The sequence below is a fragment of the Euphorbia lathyris genome, chromosome 2, assembly GCF_963576675.1.
Source record: "Euphorbia lathyris chromosome 2, ddEupLath1.1, whole genome shotgun sequence".
Lineage (NCBI taxonomy): Eukaryota > Viridiplantae > Streptophyta > Magnoliopsida > Malpighiales > Euphorbiaceae > Euphorbia > Euphorbia lathyris.
In genome coordinates, this window is record NC_088911.1 from 130,541,016 (window position 1) to 130,559,565 (window position 18,550).

General features: G+C 34.2%; 1 protein-coding gene across 1 annotated transcript; it reads left to right on the plus strand.

The window, feature by feature from the left end:
- The first annotated feature begins 1,558 nt into the window (after positions 1 to 1,558).
- On the plus strand, positions 1,559 to 2,165 carry LOC136216832 (flowering-promoting factor 1-like protein 3). Its single transcript, XM_066003381.1, has one exon. The coding sequence runs from the start codon at positions 1,608 to 1,610 to the stop codon at positions 1,932 to 1,934; it is 327 nt and encodes a 108-aa protein (XP_065859453.1). The 5' UTR covers positions 1,559 to 1,607; the 3' UTR covers positions 1,935 to 2,165.
- Positions 2,166 to 18,550: the final 16,385 nt, after the last annotated feature.

The following is an 18,550-nucleotide window of genomic DNA, read 5'->3' on the forward strand; positions in this document are numbered from 1 at the left end:
CAATCCAATTTACAATATAGTACAGTTTCATCTGCGATCAACTGGTTCTGAACTAATCATAATAACATAACGAAATGGTGTGAAATCAACTGGTTCTAAACTAATCATAAGATAACATAACGAAATGGTATTGATATAGTTACTAGAGACTAATTATGAGATAATATATTGAAACGGTGTATATTACTGAGAGACTAATCATGAGATAACATATCGAAGCGGTGTTGATATGTTACTATGAATGAATCTCAGCAAGATCGAACTAACATTCACCGATTATCTAAAAATTTCATTAAATTTTTATATAAAGTTTTATTTTATTTTTAGGATAAAGAGATCTAAAAAATGGTTAATCTCAAATAAAACTCATGCGATTTCACGTTTTTGTATATCAGTATCTATGATTTTTTTTTTGTTACATAACAAACTGTGTTATTGGTATCGTTAGCCATTATGGGTTAACTTTACCAAATTTGTCCAATAACGACCTTAAAATGAAAATTTTCAAGAATTAAAATTGTTTAGTATCATATTTATTATGGAATCGCACTTTTTATTTTTCAAAATCATCATTTTTAGAGTTTTTTTCTCTATACATTAACTTTCTCTCTCCTTAAAAACAACATATAAATAACCTCAAACCTACAAATTTGAAGAATTAAATTTGCTTAAAATATAATTTAATTCCTGAAAGTTTTATTTTAAGATCGTTATCGATGAAATTTGGCAAAGTCAACCCAAAATGGCTAACGATACCAACCACATAGTTTATTTTTGTAATAAAAAATAGGGTAATTAATTTATTAGTCCCTATATTTTGACAAAACACACTGTTTAGTCCCTGTATTTTTAAAAACACATGGTAAGGTCCCTAATCTTTTTTTCAGTGAACTGGTTAGTCCTTCCGTCTGTTTGTTACATTTTTTACCGTTTATGACTTCGGAAATGACTAAATTACCCTTTACTATTTACCTTCAAACTTCAGAAGAGTAATCCAATTTAGAAGAAGAAGCTATTTGCATGGAGAACAATAAAAAGAACAGACTCAACGCTTACGAATTTGAACGATTAAGAAGAAAATTAAGAACAAGAACACTCAAAGTTGATTTCAGATGCATTAGAGTTTAAAGGAAAGCAAAATAAAGGAAAAGAAGAACACAAATCCAAATTGACTAACAGAATCTTCATGAGAGTCTAACGGCAGGGACTAAACAGTTCACCAAGAAAAACATTAGGGACTAAACAGTTCACCGAGAAAAACGTTAGGGACTTTAGTGTGTGTTTTTGAAAATACAGGGACTAAACAGTGTGTTTTGTCAAAATATAGGGACTAATAAATTAATTACCCTAAAAAATACCATAGATACCAGATTGTCAAAACGTAAGTATTTGAACTTTTTTTTTATTTAAAGATAAAGTGATTTAAAAAAATTCAATTGGTCCTAATAAATTTTTTTAATGGATATATGGGCACACCTACACCCACACCCAAACAAATCCTAAAATTATCCATCATCCAAACAAGACTTCACCCTCTCTATAAATACCCAACCTCACACCCTTCCTTAACCAACTCAAAAAAACTCCAACTTTCTCCTCCGGTAAAAATGTCCGGCGTATGGGTCTTCAAAAACGGCGTGGTTCGGCTAGTGGAGAACCCGGCCGGAGAGTCTCTAGACGGCAGCAGCGGGCGCCGGAAAGTTCTAATCCACACACCAAGTAATGAAATCATAACTTCTTACTCAGTTCTTGAAAACAAATTATATTCACTTGGTTGGGAAAGGTACTATGATGATCCACACCTTCTTCAATTCCATAAAAGATCTACTGTTCATCTCATTTCACTCCCTAAAGACTTCAACAAGTTCAAGTCCGTGCACATGTACGATATTGTCGTTAAAAATCGTAACATGTTCGAGGTCAGGGACATGTAGCAGTGGTTTTATGTTATGTTATGTTACGTTATGTTTTTGTGTGGTTTGTGTTTGTGTTATATATTTTTATATAGTTGATATTATTATTTGGTTAGTTAATTAACTCTATTTTTATGATTTTGGGATATGGGTTTTGATTTAATTAATTTGGTGGATGTCACCAAAGTTATGTAAATTTTTCATAGTTTGTGGAATGAAAAATTCAGGATTGTTTGTGTGTTTTTCTTATTACATACATTGTTATTTGAGGTTTGTCTTCTTGAATAATATGTTTTGATTTTTGATTCATCTCGCAACTAAAACGGATAATATATGGGTATGTTATATGGAAATGGAAACAGGATACCAGAAAACATTATTTTTAAGAAAATTGAGCTAGGAAACTGTAATGGAAACAGAAACATGAATGGAAACGGATACAAAACGTGTAAATGTTAATGAAGAAGAGTTTCCGTGCAACATATGAGCAATACGTAAATTTTGTAAGTTCATCTATGTACTTCAAGCTTTCTCGGGCCTTGTACATACTCGGATACTCTTCTTACCCTCTAAACTTCAAATAACATTATTTCCACTAATGTTGCCAAAGCGCGGTTGCATATTTTTTTCTACCAATTAGAGTCCTCTTTTACCGCATTCACTGAAATAATTTACAGATACATTCATAATCACTCCTCTATCTAAATTTTATTGTTCACTTGAGGACGAGTATTTATGTTGATGAGCAGTTTTTGGATATTAAACGAACATTTTATAGAAAGTATTTTAATGTGGCGGATTTACCCACTTCTACGATCAGTTTCGCAACATTATACATGATTAGAATGTTTTTATTGTGTCATAATATGAAATTTAAAGTGTTATTTTTAATAATATATAGATGATGAAAAGGGATGCAAAAGATTTCTAATTTTGTTTTTTTTTGGGGTACGTGAAGCCAAATGGAATTGCTTAGCTTAGCAACAACGTAGTGATGGATGCTATTGTCTTTATAAGCAAGTGGACTAAGACTAATCCAATTTGCATGGGTTGAATGACATCGAGCTAAAGACCGGAATAAGGAGCGGCTCTACAGAATCACGGCTCTACGTATCAAATCTAATAATACGTCTTGGTCCGAAGTGAGTGAAGTCGGATTAAAAGATTTGAATAAGGAGCGGTTGTGATTGTGCTTTAGTAAAGCGTGTGTTTTTAATATATCGACACGTTTAAAGTTGTGAGAATTAATACGAGACGTTTAAAATTGTGAGAATTAATATGAGACGGGTGAATGACACAATAATTTGGAAGGACCTATTAATCCGAATTTTTAGTTAAATGTCGTGTCAAGTTTATAAATGTACTTTAGCTTGGGATAAGTGTGATGCACTAAGTGACGCTTTCATGATTGGTCCTCCATATGGAAAGAAAAGTTATATCATGACGACAACATAAGTCCAAGTTGTTATCTAGATATTCTTATCTAGATGTGGGTCTTGTGGAGTTAATGATTAATTCTTGGTGAAGTTTTTTACCATTCGAAAAAATGAATTCTTGCTCGAAGCGAAACAAGGCTCGAGCTAATATAGAAAGAGATTCACACTCGAGAGAGAAAGATTGTTCAGATATGAGAGTTGGTGTTGAAAATTGCACATCGGAATTTGGAAAAATATGAGTTGAGTGAATGGTATATAATTGGTAAGAACCCATTAATCTACTACCAGGAGTGAAGACAAGGGAACCTAGGGGTCCAGCCACCTACCATGAATGGTTACGGCCTCTTTATACCCAGTAAATTAAGGTTGATGTGGTTAATTAATTAATTGAATTTGTATTTAATTATAAACTTCAACTTTAATTAATAAATAATAGGGGATAAATTTTCTAAGTTCGTTCAAAATTGCATAATCTTATTTTTGTAGTCTAAATCTAGCTCAATTTTAAGAAACATTACAGTGGTATGGAAAAATTGGTTCTAGACTACTCAAATGATAACATGTATATATACACAAAGAAAAATTGAATGAGTTCGTTTTAGCAAATAAAAAAATTTAAGCATGTAGATGTAAAATTAGCCTCATAGTGGAACAATCGTGTATGCACCACTATCCCCTACAATGGGTGGTTCCGACCCTTTGTGTCTGTCAAATTAAGGTTGGAGGTGGTCAATTAGCCACTGAGTTTGTATTTAATTATGAAATTCAACTTGATTAATATATGATAGAGAATAAATTTTCTTTAAATTTGTTCAAAACGATTCAATCTTACTTTTGTAGTCTAAATCTAACTCACTTTTGAAAAGTTTTACAGTGATATAAAAAAAATCAGTTCTAAACTACTCAAATGATAACATGTATATATACATAGAAAAAGATTAAAAAGTTCAATAAAATATGGTCTAAGTTTGTTTCGATCTAAAGAGCGATTAATAAAAATTATTTTGAAACTTAACGATCAACTAACTTTTAGTTCACCCATATTTGTTATCATTTCTCACATTTTCAACGGTTGTGAAGGTAAAGATAAACCGAATTATGGTTAGAGAGACAAGTAAATATTTCCAGGAAAATGGAAAAGGACATTTTGCAAACATGGATCAATGGGATATGAAGTGATATTGGCAGCCCATTCCCCCAAAAGTGAGGAGAGTTTTATCATTATTCCACCTGGACCACACCCTTTTGATTCCTTTTTTATTTTCTAATAATTCTATCTCATCCGTACACCAAGATTGCAGTCTCATGAAACAAGATTTTGGTTAAGGTTTTTGTGATACAATAGTTAATTTCCTTGAATGTGTTGTTCAAAGGTTAATTAAAGACTGGTTTTAGAGGAGAGTCGGACACTCTAATACTTAAGTTTACGGTTATTCGGAAACAGAGAGAATGGTTGAAAGTAAAGAAGAGTTAAGGTCATTCACGGTTGTATACTTAGAACAATAATGTAACATTTTTTCCTTAATATAGTGGTGCTTTCATTATTATTTAGTATGGCTTGTAACGTCTAATTGATTGTTACCTTTTTAGGAATGTTATATCATGTATAAAGATTCGCGGTTTTATCTTTGCAAAAGACACTAGTGCACGTTATTTTGTATATATATATATTATGTTCAATCAGGTGATTGAGCTAATGGACCATGTGAAAAGTGAAATTTTATAGGTATTGTTAGTTCATATGGACGATGAATTATAGATAAGGTAATTTTTTTTTTATTAGGATAGAAAGGTAATTTGTATAGTACCAATAGTTAATTATAGTTATGGTCTTGAATTTTGAGACAATAAAAGATGTATATAAGTTTTTTTTTAAATCTTTTTCCTCTCTTTTTGATATACTAGCTAGAAATATATTGGCACCGATAATTTTTTTAAAAAAATTCACCTAAATATACAAGAAGCATTTAAACATGCAGAGATGGTCAAGACTAACCAATCAATCTCGTGAAGAACTTGGCCTCGGAGTTCCCTAATTATAGGCAAAGATAACACTAAATGGTTCAAAAGCTATGGCATGTAAGTCTCGTTGGGTTGTCAATATCTAGGATTTTTGTGTGTCAATATCAATAAGGCCATCTCTCATATGAATTCTAGTGAATTTTGGTATTATAATAACCTAATATTTAACCACTTTAATTAATCTAACAAACAAATAAGAAACAATAGGCTTGATAGAAATAAAAGTTGAAATTTAAATAAATAAACTATGAAGATTGTCAATGATTACAAATGTTGTGCAATTTCCTAACACACTACTAAGTGTACTAAGCGCTAAAGTAATAAAATTGGTAAATATACCAAGTATCGAATCTACAAGGATATGTTGGCCCAAATATATCAGGTTTGTCAGATATTAATATGAAGTAGACCCTTAACTATCAGTTCGAGCTTTTAGTTCAATTGGTTCCATGACATGGTATCAGAACCTCTAGAGTCAAAAGATCGAGGGTTCAAATTCTGACTGGGCATTCGCGTATGGGGGTGTGTTTAGTTATATCTTCTACACAGACATTTCCATGTTTATCTCTAAATCTCAAGAAACTCATTCAAACAAGGCAATGTATCCAAATATCTTTGCAATGAATAGATTATTCTACGTTTATCTCTAAGTTTATTAACATAAGGGACGACTCACTCATGGATTTCATGACGAATACCATGGATGAATTACAGTTAATACTCATGGAATATGCTAATATTTCTTAAAAGAGCAAAAACAGAAGGAATAAAAAAAAAGGTACATGGCCTTAAAATACCAGAATGCAAATTGTACTTTAGAAAAATACAAAGATGCCACTTAAACGCATTAACAAGGGCATTCCATCCAACTTGTGTCATCCGCCACAACTGTCTTCCAGCAGCTCCACAAAAATGTTTTGTTTAGTCCATAGACTCTTCAATTCTCCGGATATTAAGCGCCAACTGAATAAAATAACAGTTATATGGGTCAATTGAGGATTGATTAGAACATTTTTACTATAAAATAGATTAAATATGGGGAGTAAAATAAAGAATGGCATAAAAAGTAATTATAAAGAAAATCAAAATTCTGGCAGCTCAATTAAAATTCTGGCAGCTCTTGTCCTTCTTGTCCCTAACTAGTTTTTGCTGGAAAATCCATGCCACACGGCATGTGGCCTTCATCCTGCATCCAAAATCTCCACGATCCAGCCCCCATTTAAGTCATAGGGCGTGTGGCCCAGAGGCGCACGACGTGTGAATTTAAGCAAAAGTTCCAAGGGCTTCTTGCCTTGCCCATACGGCGTGTACCCCTAGTGACACGCCATGTGGGGAAATTGATGCTCACAGCTCTCCTTTCTCCCTCATCTCAAACGACTGTGGCTGGGAGCACATGACATATAGGACGTTTTTCCTCCATGCTTTGGCCTCGTGTTGGTGTTGGAGATTTCCACATCATTCACTCCCTCTTGAAAAAAACTTGACCTTAATTCATAAGTTCAAATATAGGATGAAGTTTGTGTGAAGAAGGTGAATCCAGAAGTTTGTGGAATGGGCTTCATGAATTCATTTCTAACCATACCTTGGTTCGATTTGAGAGCTTTGAGTCTATTCCATATTAACGAGCTTCGTCCATAATCAATAAGTAACTTGAGGTTCAAGTTCTTTTCAAGAGGGAGTAAATGATGCAGACATCTCCAACACCAACACGAGGCCAATGCATGGAGGAAAAGCATCCCATACATTGTGTGCTCCCAGCCACACACCGTGTGGGGGAATTGATGCTTCACAACTCATATTTCTCCCTCATCTCACATGGCGTGTGGCTGGAAGAACACGATGTATGGGACATTTTTCCACCATGCTTGGGCCTCGTGTTGGTGTTGGAGATGTCTGCATCATTCACTCCCTCTTGAAAAGAACTTGACCTCAGGTTACTTGTTGAGTATGGACGAAGCTCGTTGATCTAAAACGGACTCAAAGCTTGTTGAGCGATTTCCGCAAGTGCACGGTATACGCTTGTAGTAATAAAAGATATCGAACCCACAGGGAACGCTTTTTAACTAAAACTTTATTTAATTCAGTTTTAATCACGTGTTTAGGTTTAATAAAAGAAATACGTTTAATTGATGGAATTGGTTTTGGTAAATTAGGATTAGATAGAAGGATTATATTGAGTTTAGAGAATAATTTCGTCTTGAGATTTTGATTACAAGACAGATACTTCCGTAATTGGAATAAATAGAAGGTATAAAACTCATTTTCATAAAGCAAAGAAAGCAACTTTAACTTTGTAAAGATTATGGACATGTAACAATATAGGGATTTATTCAATTGAGTGGCTTTGAACCGTAGAAATCTCTCTGGATCGGAGCAGATTGCTACCTTAATCAAACTAGTATTTTATGTCTGATAAGCCGCGATCAGCGATCATGTCATCCATAAAAACTAAATCCGTCAGGTGTTCAACAAAGTTCTTATATGAATAAGATGGAATAGAACGTTTTAATAAAAACACCAATTTATCATTTTGAAAATCATTTTGTCAGAACAATATCAAAATAACAACAGTAAGAATGTATTGAATAAATAAGTATATCATTAATGAAATGTGAATTTTCACAAGTTCACAGAGAAGTAGAAACTTGGATAGCATTGCAACGAAAACTTTGAGATCCGGGTCGTCAATCTTTCTCTCAAACTCCGTAGGTTCGTCAAACCTCATTCGCTTCAGCCGTCAATTCTTCTCGCTGGATCTTCGGAATAGAGACTGGTCTCGTCCACTATCAGAATGAAAACTAAACTAATACTGTGTTTATAACTAATCTAAATACAATTCGTGTACATCACGATTGTTTACAGAAATGAAATCTAACTTTCTGATTCTTTTCTGAATCAGAAACTCAACATAACAACTTTCTTCTCTAATTTCTCTAACTTTTCCAACCTAACCAACCTTGATTTCTGAAATGGATCACTTATTTATAGTTGTTGAAGGGTTGTAAATGACGGGTCGTGTCTGCTGGTGAAGGGTCGCTTTTATCCGAACGAACAGACGCGTTTTTCCATTTTAAACATGTGTTTAGTGTGCAGGGAGGTTCGCTGTCGCGACTGAGATTCTAAAAATCTCAGTCGCGACAGGGGGTATAGGGGCGAGCTTGAAACTTCGTTTTTCCCCCGAGCCGGCCTCCGCAAGTCGCGACTGAGATTCTCAAATCTCAGTCGAGACAGAGAGATTATTCCCTGTCTCTCGAATGCTTTTCGTCCTCCTCGAGCGTTCTTCTGACTGATATGCATTCTCGGTACGTTTTTAAGGTTTTTCCTCCATTCTAGCTCCGTTTTTGCTCCTATTTGGATTTTACCAAATATTTAAGTACCTTGCATCAAAGAAGTAAATAAAGACGTAAAAGTATTCCAAATGAATATAATTAGCATGATTTCAATGTAAATTTAATGTATTTATGTATGATAATTTAGGTATATTTTGGGCTTAACAAACTCCCACACTTAAGCTTTTGCTAGTCCCGAGCAAAATTTCACTGAATTTATTCTTTAACCAATCTCTTTATAAATAGAACATATATCCATATATTCCTTTTTAAATTAGTTAAACCGAAAGATAAACTCTTCATGGTATATTTATACGCAAAGCATCAAACTAGCAAATAGAAAAGAGATATATTACTCGTCTTGCATTTCAATTTTTATATTGAAGTATTCGGGACGGTGTAAGCACGCATGTTTCCGAATCTTTCGTCTCAAGGCATTTCTAAGCACAAAATTTCCTTTCCCAAACCTAAACTATTACAAATATGGATTTAAGGACTTAGGTTTAATATATTTGCTTTAGTTACGCCCAAGATAAGGGTGGTCTCGATCGTAACTTTATACGCATTAATTTACTTTCGTGTTCGTTTAAGAGGTACCGACCATGTCATGGGTGGACGCAATCGTTACTTAAAACTTTAAACACGTTTAATTTTTGCTTTAATTTTTTTAACGTTCCTTTCATACCTCGATCGTGATAAGGGTGGTCGCAATCGTGGCCAAAAGTAAACGGTACTTAATGTTCTTCCCTTTCATACCTCGATTGTGATAAGGTTGGTCTCAATCGTGGCCAAAAGTTAAGAATATGACTACTTGATTAAATTAATATGAAAATAAAATTGGGAAAGAAAAATAGCATATTCATCCTATATTGACTTGAAATTCAACATGTATTATGGCTAAAGTTTCCTTAAATACTTCAATTGGTTTTTAATGTAAGACGAAAAATAATATCGAGCTAAAAAGCTAAAGTAGTTAGTTCGATTTATGCCTATAAACCTAATTGAAAATTGAAAATAAGATTTATATTTATCATGAATTCATGATATAAAGTAGAGATTTGAAACTAAAGAAATTTTACTTATATATATTTACTCGAGACGTTTTTGATAAAATCGTATCGGAGACTTGTAAAAATATTTGTAAAAATACAGCCCGTATAGAAATATTATTTCTATCAATAATGATAACCTTAAAATATGCTTAACATTATTTTGAAAGTTAAAATGTTTAAAACATATGAAATCAAAAATATATGTTTATGAAAAATAGCTATTATTTCTGAAAAGTGTTGCACATTATATGAAAATGTTGCATTTGTTGTTTGAAAATGTTGCATATTATATTTTACTTAAACTTGAGTAACAATATGCATTTATACTTTAAATAAATAGCATTCATTCTCATTCGTGGCATTCATTCGTACTTAAAAATAAAATGATATATGAGATATCTCCTCCCACACTTAATTTGGACCATGTCCTCATTGGTGCAAAAAGCGATAAAACACGAAAAATAGTACGAAATAAACCATACGAATTAGAAATGAAAAAGATAGTACGTTAATATTCAAACATGAATAATAAAGAGAATTGCACAAAACATAAGTAAAAATATTGTACCAAACCGAATAAAACATAATAATAATAACGAAAATGAGTTAAAGAGAGAAACGATAAAACCTATCAAGGTGATGGTGGTGGAGAAGGCGTAGTCTCAACTCCTTGGCGTCGGAAGAAAGAGAGCATCCGGGGACGAGTAGACTTGTGCTCACGACTCAACGTAGTGATCCTTGAACTCATTTCGGCATTATTGGCAACGACTTCATCTAACCGCAAATTCATGTGACGGTTATGCTCGTTCATATGTGTCAAAACACGTTGCCATCCAACTTGTTCTTCTTCATTTGGTTCCACATTTGCTTGCTCGTTGGCATTAACATCAACATTCTCCTCCTCTTCTTCTTCTTCAAATTCCTCATCATCCTCCTCATCATCATCTTGGGCACCTAAACCTTGAGAACCCGGGGCTTCACTACTCATCGTAGCAAAAACACGTCTTGTGCGATCCGCATAAGATATAAAAGCGGGGGGTCCCAACTTCTTCAATAAATTGGCTCTTTGAAGTGCCGTGAGATCCAATGAAGGTAAACCAACATGAGACATATTTTGATAATCCGCTAATTCACCCCGAGCGCCCAAAACAATGCCGGTAATTAAATTACCCATAGGCACTTGCTTATTGCGGGACTTAGAAGCTCGAACTAAGTTAGTAAATATCATCTCAATACTATCAATTGTCAAACCTTTAAAAATAGCATCAAACACAACCAAATCACGAACTTGCACTTTTGAACTTTCAACCCGACCAAATAAGGAGAATGATAAAAACTTGTGAAAGAAGAATACACAATCATCCTTAATTAGTTTACTAGATGTATTCTTTGGACTAAAAACATCTAAACCGGTTAAAGAATTCCAAACCGTGTGTGAATCAAAAGGCTTTGGCTTTGAATAAAAATTCCGAGTAGGAAAACCAAACCAACGGTTCATGGCCGCATATCCAACATCATAACGAACTCCATCACCACGAAAAGAGATAACTCCTTTCTTCTTGTCATAGGTTAGAGTAACCAAAAACTCAATAATATGCATTTTAAGACTAGGAAAACGCATACTAGCAAATCATTTCCAACCAAGAACGGTAAGAAATTCATCAATACGCTCGGTAAAGGAAAGTGTGTTTACCGTGTCGGTGTCAAGAAAAGGCATGTCGACGAACTCTATTAGGACATTAGAGAATCGGCGATATTTGCATCCTTCGGCTTTCGACGTAATATCGAACGGTGCGTCATATTGAACTCGTAATCGATTGATCTCGATGGCCTTGGCTTTGTTTGCAACGGTCTTTTGTCTAGGCATATTGATTTGTTTGTGAAATTCGGGTGAAATAGATGAAATTTGTGTGAAATAGATGAAGAAAATATGAAAGGATGAAGGTAAGAGTAAAAGATAATGGTGGTGAATTGGGGAAGAAGATGAATAGGGTAAATATTTATGGGGAAGATGAGTGAATCTTGTTATTGGGAAGAGAAAAGATGATTGATTGGTGTAAAAATAGGTGATATAAATAGGTGTAAGTATAGGTATTGATTAGGATAGGTAAATAGAGTAGTAAATAGAGTGGGAATAGGAAAAGAGGGTGAAATTTCGCCCAATCCCGCACCTGCAGGTCGCAAGTCGCGACTGAGATTTTCAAAATCTCAGTCGCGACAGCAAGTGGGGAAAGGGGCGAAATTTCGCTCAAAAATTCGTCATTCGCTGTCTCAACTGAGAATTCGAAATCTCAACTGAGATTCTGAAAAATCTGGGTAAAATTGGGACTATTGGTGATGATTTTAACACGTCTAAACCAATTCCTCTTAAAATTAAGTGACATTAATGTTAAAATTAATACCTGAAACTGAAATAAACAAAACTGAAACATTAAATTAAAGGAAAATCAAAGGTTGTTCCTTAAATAAAAGAAAATAAACTAAGGAATTAATGCACTTTTATTTATTATAATCTAAAACATAAACAATACCTTAAAATATAGTACATAAAAACATGTTACTCATATAAACACAAAAAAAATAAAAACAAACACTCATATATATAATAAAACAACAGAAACTCAAATTATGTCCCTAGAATTAGAAAAACGACGTGCATTGGCCCTGTTAATCTTTGTTTGAATGAAGACTTGCCTCTCTGGTGCAGAAAGGAATGTTGGACCAGAACGAAAAACTTGTTTGACAAGTTCCTCGTTCTCCAAGAACTCGTAGTCTAAAATCGGGAATGGTTCTGTATCAATCCAAGGAACAGAAATGGTTCCCTTGGCTCCTAAAATTATTCCACATATGATGTTGGCGAACTCAATCTTCCGTTTCTTCGAACGGGAAGCAGCAACTAACCCCTCCATTAGAATCTTCGAGGAGTTCACTGAGTTGCCTTGGAAAATGTCGCCCAACACATAAAGATCAGTATCTTTCACAATATTGCTACTGACTCGACCAAAAAGGCTGTGACAGAGGAATTTATGCAGAAACAGCATGGAATTAGAATTAATGGATTTGTTGAAGGCAAGACGTGGATTGAATCGCCAAAATCCTGTTAGCATCCTCCATATATCTCTAGAAGTCATATCCCTTCCAGGATGGTGTTGAGTTGTGTCTCGGGGTGGAAATCCAAACCAATTGTGAAGTTCTGGATACCCAAAAGTGAATACCTCCCCCTCACAACGAAAACTGAGACAAACACGTCTCTTGTTGACGAACCTAACGGTGGAGAAAAATTCCAGAACCCAATTTCCAATTATAGGAAATTTCATAGAAACAAATTTGGACCAACCCAAATTAGTCAGATAGCGATCAATGTCTTCGCTTATCCCGAGTTCCTCGTTCAGAAACTCGTCCAGATACATCATGCCAAAGAACTGAGCATATCTGAATTGCATAAAGCGTTTCCCCTCGTCATGGTTATAAATGGAAAACCATGCACCATATCTATCGGAGATATCAACTTTCCCTTTTTGAGAAGAATTGTGTTTTTGAACATTTTTCAGAGACTTAGTCATGTCTGTGAGAGAAAAGAAAATGAAGTCTGTAGGATTTGAGAATTTGAGAAAGAAATTCAGAAAGATGAAGTGAAATGGAAAAAGTCTGATCCTACAGGAATATATAAATCCTATAAGTGAAAGGTTGTGTCTGTTAGAAAGAAAAAAAAATGTCAAAGTGATACCTCTTCGATTTAACTGACAGAAAATTTTAAAGAAAGAAGACTGTAATCCCTTACAGTTATTTCAAATGTATAAAGACGGAAAATCTCAACTGAGATTTTCGGAATCTCAACTGAGATTTCCAAATCCTGGAACATAGAAAATCTCAACTGAGATTTCTGCATGTATAATTTCTCAACAACACTTAACACTTAATGAAAATTTCATAACATGACTAAATTAAAATTTTAATGTGAACAAAACTCATTTGTACTTAATGATAAATATATAAAAATAAAAAATTAAAGTAAATAAATTAAATTAATTAAAAAAACAAATAAGTTAAAAAGAAAAGAATAAATTAAAAAGAAGAAGAATAATAATTATAAATATAAAATAAATAATAAATAAAAAAAATTATAAATTAAAAACATGAAAATCAAAGAAATTAATTTTTATAAAATTTATACACAGATTCAATTGCTTGAATAGGAACTCCGTCGAAATAAATTTTGCAACGATTACTATTGACCTTAAATCGGTCGCCATTAGACTTTTCTAGCTCCAATGTTCCGTAATCAAATGTTTGAACAACCAAAAATGGTCCAGCCCATCTAGATTTTAGTTTACCTGGAAATAACTTTAATCTAGAATTAAAAAGTAAGACCTTATCTCCAACATTAAAGTTTTTAATTTTGATTTTGGCATCATGCCACTTTTTAATTTTCTCCTTATAAATGCTCGCATTTTCGTAGGACAAATAGCGTAATTCATCCAACTCGTTTAAGTCAAACAAACGCTTTTTCCCTGCGCTTTGCAAATCATAATTAAGGGTTTTTATAGCCCAATATGCTTTATGTTCTAATTCAACCGGCAAATGACAAGCTTTACCATAGACTAATCTATAAGGTGTCATCCCGATAGGTGTTTTAAATGCAGTACGGTATGCCCATAATGCATCGTCAAGTTTATGTGCCCAGTCTCTTCTAGAAGACGAAACTGTTTTCTCAAGTATCCATTTGAGTTCTCTATTTGAAATTTCTGCTTGACCATTCGTTTGAGGATGGTACGGTGTAGAGATACGATGGTGTACTCCGTATTTTTTTCATAAGTAACTCAAAAGCTCTATTTACGAAATGAGTACCACCGTCGCTTACCATAACCCTAGGAACTCCAAATCGACAGAATATTGAATTTAAAAACTTAACAACTACTTTAGAATCATTTGTCGGGGTTGCAATTGCTTCAACCCACTTTGAAACATAATCTACGGCTACTAATATATAATTTTTGCCAAAAGAAAGAGGAAAAGGACTCATGAAATCAATTCCCCATACGTCGAAGATTTCAACTTCCAATATGATCGTAAGAGGCATTTCATCTTTCCTTCCTATATTCCCTGTTCTTTGACACTTATCACAGCGGATAATAAATGAACGGACATCTTTAAACAGAGTAGGCCAAAAGAATCCGCATTCAAGTATTCTAGCTGCTGTTTTGCTTACGCTATTATGACCTCCGTAAGCGCTAGCATGACATTCTAACATTATAGAGTCATGTTCAAACTCACTAACACATCTCCTAAGTATTCCATCGCCGCATGTTTTGAACAAGAATGGATCTTCCCAAAAATATTTCTTAACTTCTGAAAAGAATTTTTTCTTTTGCTGAGAAGTCAATCCATCTGGCACAACATGTGCAGCTAAGTAATTGGCTATATCCGCATACCATGGAGCTATGACACTTTGTACTTGCATGAGATGTTCATCGGGGAAATCATCTCGAATACCTGATGTTTCACCGATGGGACCGTTTTCATCCTCAAGTCTTGATAGATGATCGGCGACCAGGTTTTCAACTCCCTTTTTGTCTTTAATCTCAATGTCAAATTCTTGCAATAGTAAAACCCATCTAATAAGACGTGGTTTTGCATCTTTCTTAGCAAATAAATATCGTAAAGCTGCATGATCAGTATAAATGATAACTTTGGATCCTAACAAATAAGATCGGAATTTATCACATGCAAAAACTACTGCTAACATTTCTTTTTCAGTTGTGGTGTAATTTAGTTGTGCACCGGACAAAGTGTGACTCGCATAATATATAACATGAAGTTTCTTATCCTTCCTTTGACCTAATACACATCCTACAGCTAAGTCACTTGCATCACACATAATTTCGAAAGGTAGATTCCAATCGGGTTTCGATATTATAGGTGTACTGACTAAAGCCGTTTTCAAAGTATTGAAAGCTTGTAAACAATCTTTATTAAAATCAAAAGTTGAATCCTTCATAAGCAAATTAGTAAGTGGTTTGGAGATTACAGAAAAGTTCTTTATAAACCGTCTGTAAAAACCTGCATGACCTAAAAATGATCTTACTCCCTTAACAGTGGTTGGTGGGGGTAATTTTTCTATAACTGAAGTCTTTGCTCTGTCCACCTCTAAACCTTTTTCAGATATCTTATGACCTAAAACAATTCCTTCGTCTACCATGAAATGACATTTTTCCCAATTTAATACTAAATTCGTTTCCTCGCATCTAGACAATACTTTATCTAAGTTTTGTAAACACGCATCGAAAGAATCTCCATAAACTGAAAAATCATCCATGAAAACTTCCATTATGTCTTCAATGAAGTCATTAAATATTGCTGTCATACATCGTTGAAAAGTTGCTGGTGCATTACATAGACCAAAAGGCATTCTCCTATATGCAAATGTTCCGTAAGGACATGTGAAGGTTGTTTTATCTTGGTCATCCGGGTAAATGTAAATTTGAAAGAATCCGGAGTAACCGTCTAGGAAAGAATAAAATGCATGCCCGGCTATCCTTTCGATCATTTGATCAATGAAAGGTAGAGGAAAATGATCTTTCCTAGTAGCTTTATTTAGGTTCCTATAGTCTATACAAACCCTCCAACCGGTGGTGGTTCGTGTAGGTATCAGTTCACCTTCATCATTTCTTACAACAGTTATGCCTCCCTTTTTAGGTACACAATGGATTGGACTAACCCATTCACTATTCGAGATCGGATAAATGATTCCATTGTCTAAAAGTTTAGTAATCTCATTTTTGACTACTTCTTTCATGTTCGGATTTAAGCGTCTTTGCCTATCCGCTTTAGGTGGCTTATCCTCTTCTAAGTGAATTTTGTGCATTACTATACTAGGATTAATTCCTTTTAGGTCTGAAATTTGCCATCCCATACTTCCTATCCTATTTCTAACAACTTCTTTCAATTTTTCTTCTTGATCGCTTGTTAATTTGTTAGAAATAATTATAGGTAGAGAATCGCCTCCGCCTAAGAAAGCGTACCTCAAATGACTGGGTAACTCTTTAAGTTCTAATTTAGGGGGTGTTACAATTGAAGGCGGAACTGGTCCATCTTCTCTAATCAAAGGCTCTGGGTCCTTATCATCTAATTCCTCATCTATTATAGGTTCAATCATTTCTTCACTTTGAATTACATCATTGACACATTCCTCGACTAAATCAAGTTTCATACAAGCGAATTCCTCCATAGGGTATTTCATCGCTTTGTTCATATTAAACTCGACCTTATCTTCTCCTATCCTTAAAACTACCTTCCCATCCGACACATCAACTAGGGCGCGTCCCGTGTTCATAAACGGTCTACCAAAAATTAAAGGTCAATTCACATCATATGCAAAGTCTAAGATAACAAAATCGGTAGGAAAAATAAATTTATCGACTTTGACTAAAACATCTTCAATTATACCATATGGCCTCTTAGTGGTTTGATCCGCTAATTGCAAAACCATATTGGTACGTTTGATATCTTCTTCTAAACCTAACTTGTTAAAAATAGACAATGGCATTAAGTTTATACTTGCTCCTAAATCACAAAGACAACTTGGGAATTCAATATCTCCCAACTTACACGGAATAGTAAAACATCCGGGATCCTTGAGTTTAGTGGGCAAATTACTTGATACTATTGAACTACAGTCTTCAGTTAACGAAATGGATGAAATTCCTTCCCAACTGATTTTCTTCGAAATCAAATCCTTTAAAAACTTACCATAGTTAGGAATTTGTGTTATTGCATCCATAAATGTCAAATTGATATGCAAATTTTTAAGTTTATCCAAAAACGTTAGAAGTTGTTTATCATAGTCCTTATTTCGGACTTTGTGCGGAAAAGGTGGCTTGGGTACAAAAGTTTTGGTACCTGCGTCAGATGGTGAAATTTTTGTGTTTAAGATATCCTCTTTGGACTTTGGTAAATCATTTCCTGATAATGTTGCATCTTTGGGCATTTCAGGCCCTTGATAATTTTTCCATGAACGAAGAGTAATAGCCTTCACCTGCTCTTTCGGATTTTCTTCCGTATGGCTGGGAAGACTTCCCTCTTTTCGGGATGGAATTGATTTAGTAAGTTGACCAATTTGAATCTCCAAATTATGGATGCTAGATGAGTGGTTTTTAATAAGCTGATCGAATTTATTTTCGATCCGTTTAAAACCATCGTCGTGATTACTTATTTTTCCACTGATAGCATCTATAAACTTGTCGATTTTAGAAGATAAAGTGCTAATCGTATCTCTTGACTGATTTTGATAATTAGTGGTACAATTTTGATTAGCACTAATATTATTGTTACTGTTATCTTTCCAATTAAGGTTATGATGATTCCTCCATCCAGAATTATAAGTATTAGAATAAGGATTATTAGTTTAGTTTTGCCCTTGGACAAAATTTACCTGTTCGATCTCACTCATATTTTCGTAATCCACATCCGTTTGGATTGGATTGCCATTGGTATCGCGTGGTGCCATAAATTTGTCAATTTTGTGCGATAAAGCAGAAAATTGGGCTTGTAGCATCGCGACTGGATCAAGTTCAACTATACCTTTAACTGATGATGTGGTTGAGGATGATGGTTTTGCCACCGGTATATGTCCACGTTCCACGGGCCACATACTGCTATTGATTGCCATTTCCTCCAAAAGTTCTCTCGCTTGGGCTGATGTTTTCTTCATAAATAGCCCTCCCGACATAGCATCTAATGAACCCCTAGTTGTAGGATTTAGTCCATTGTAAAATGTTTGCATTAAAAGTTCAGCGGGT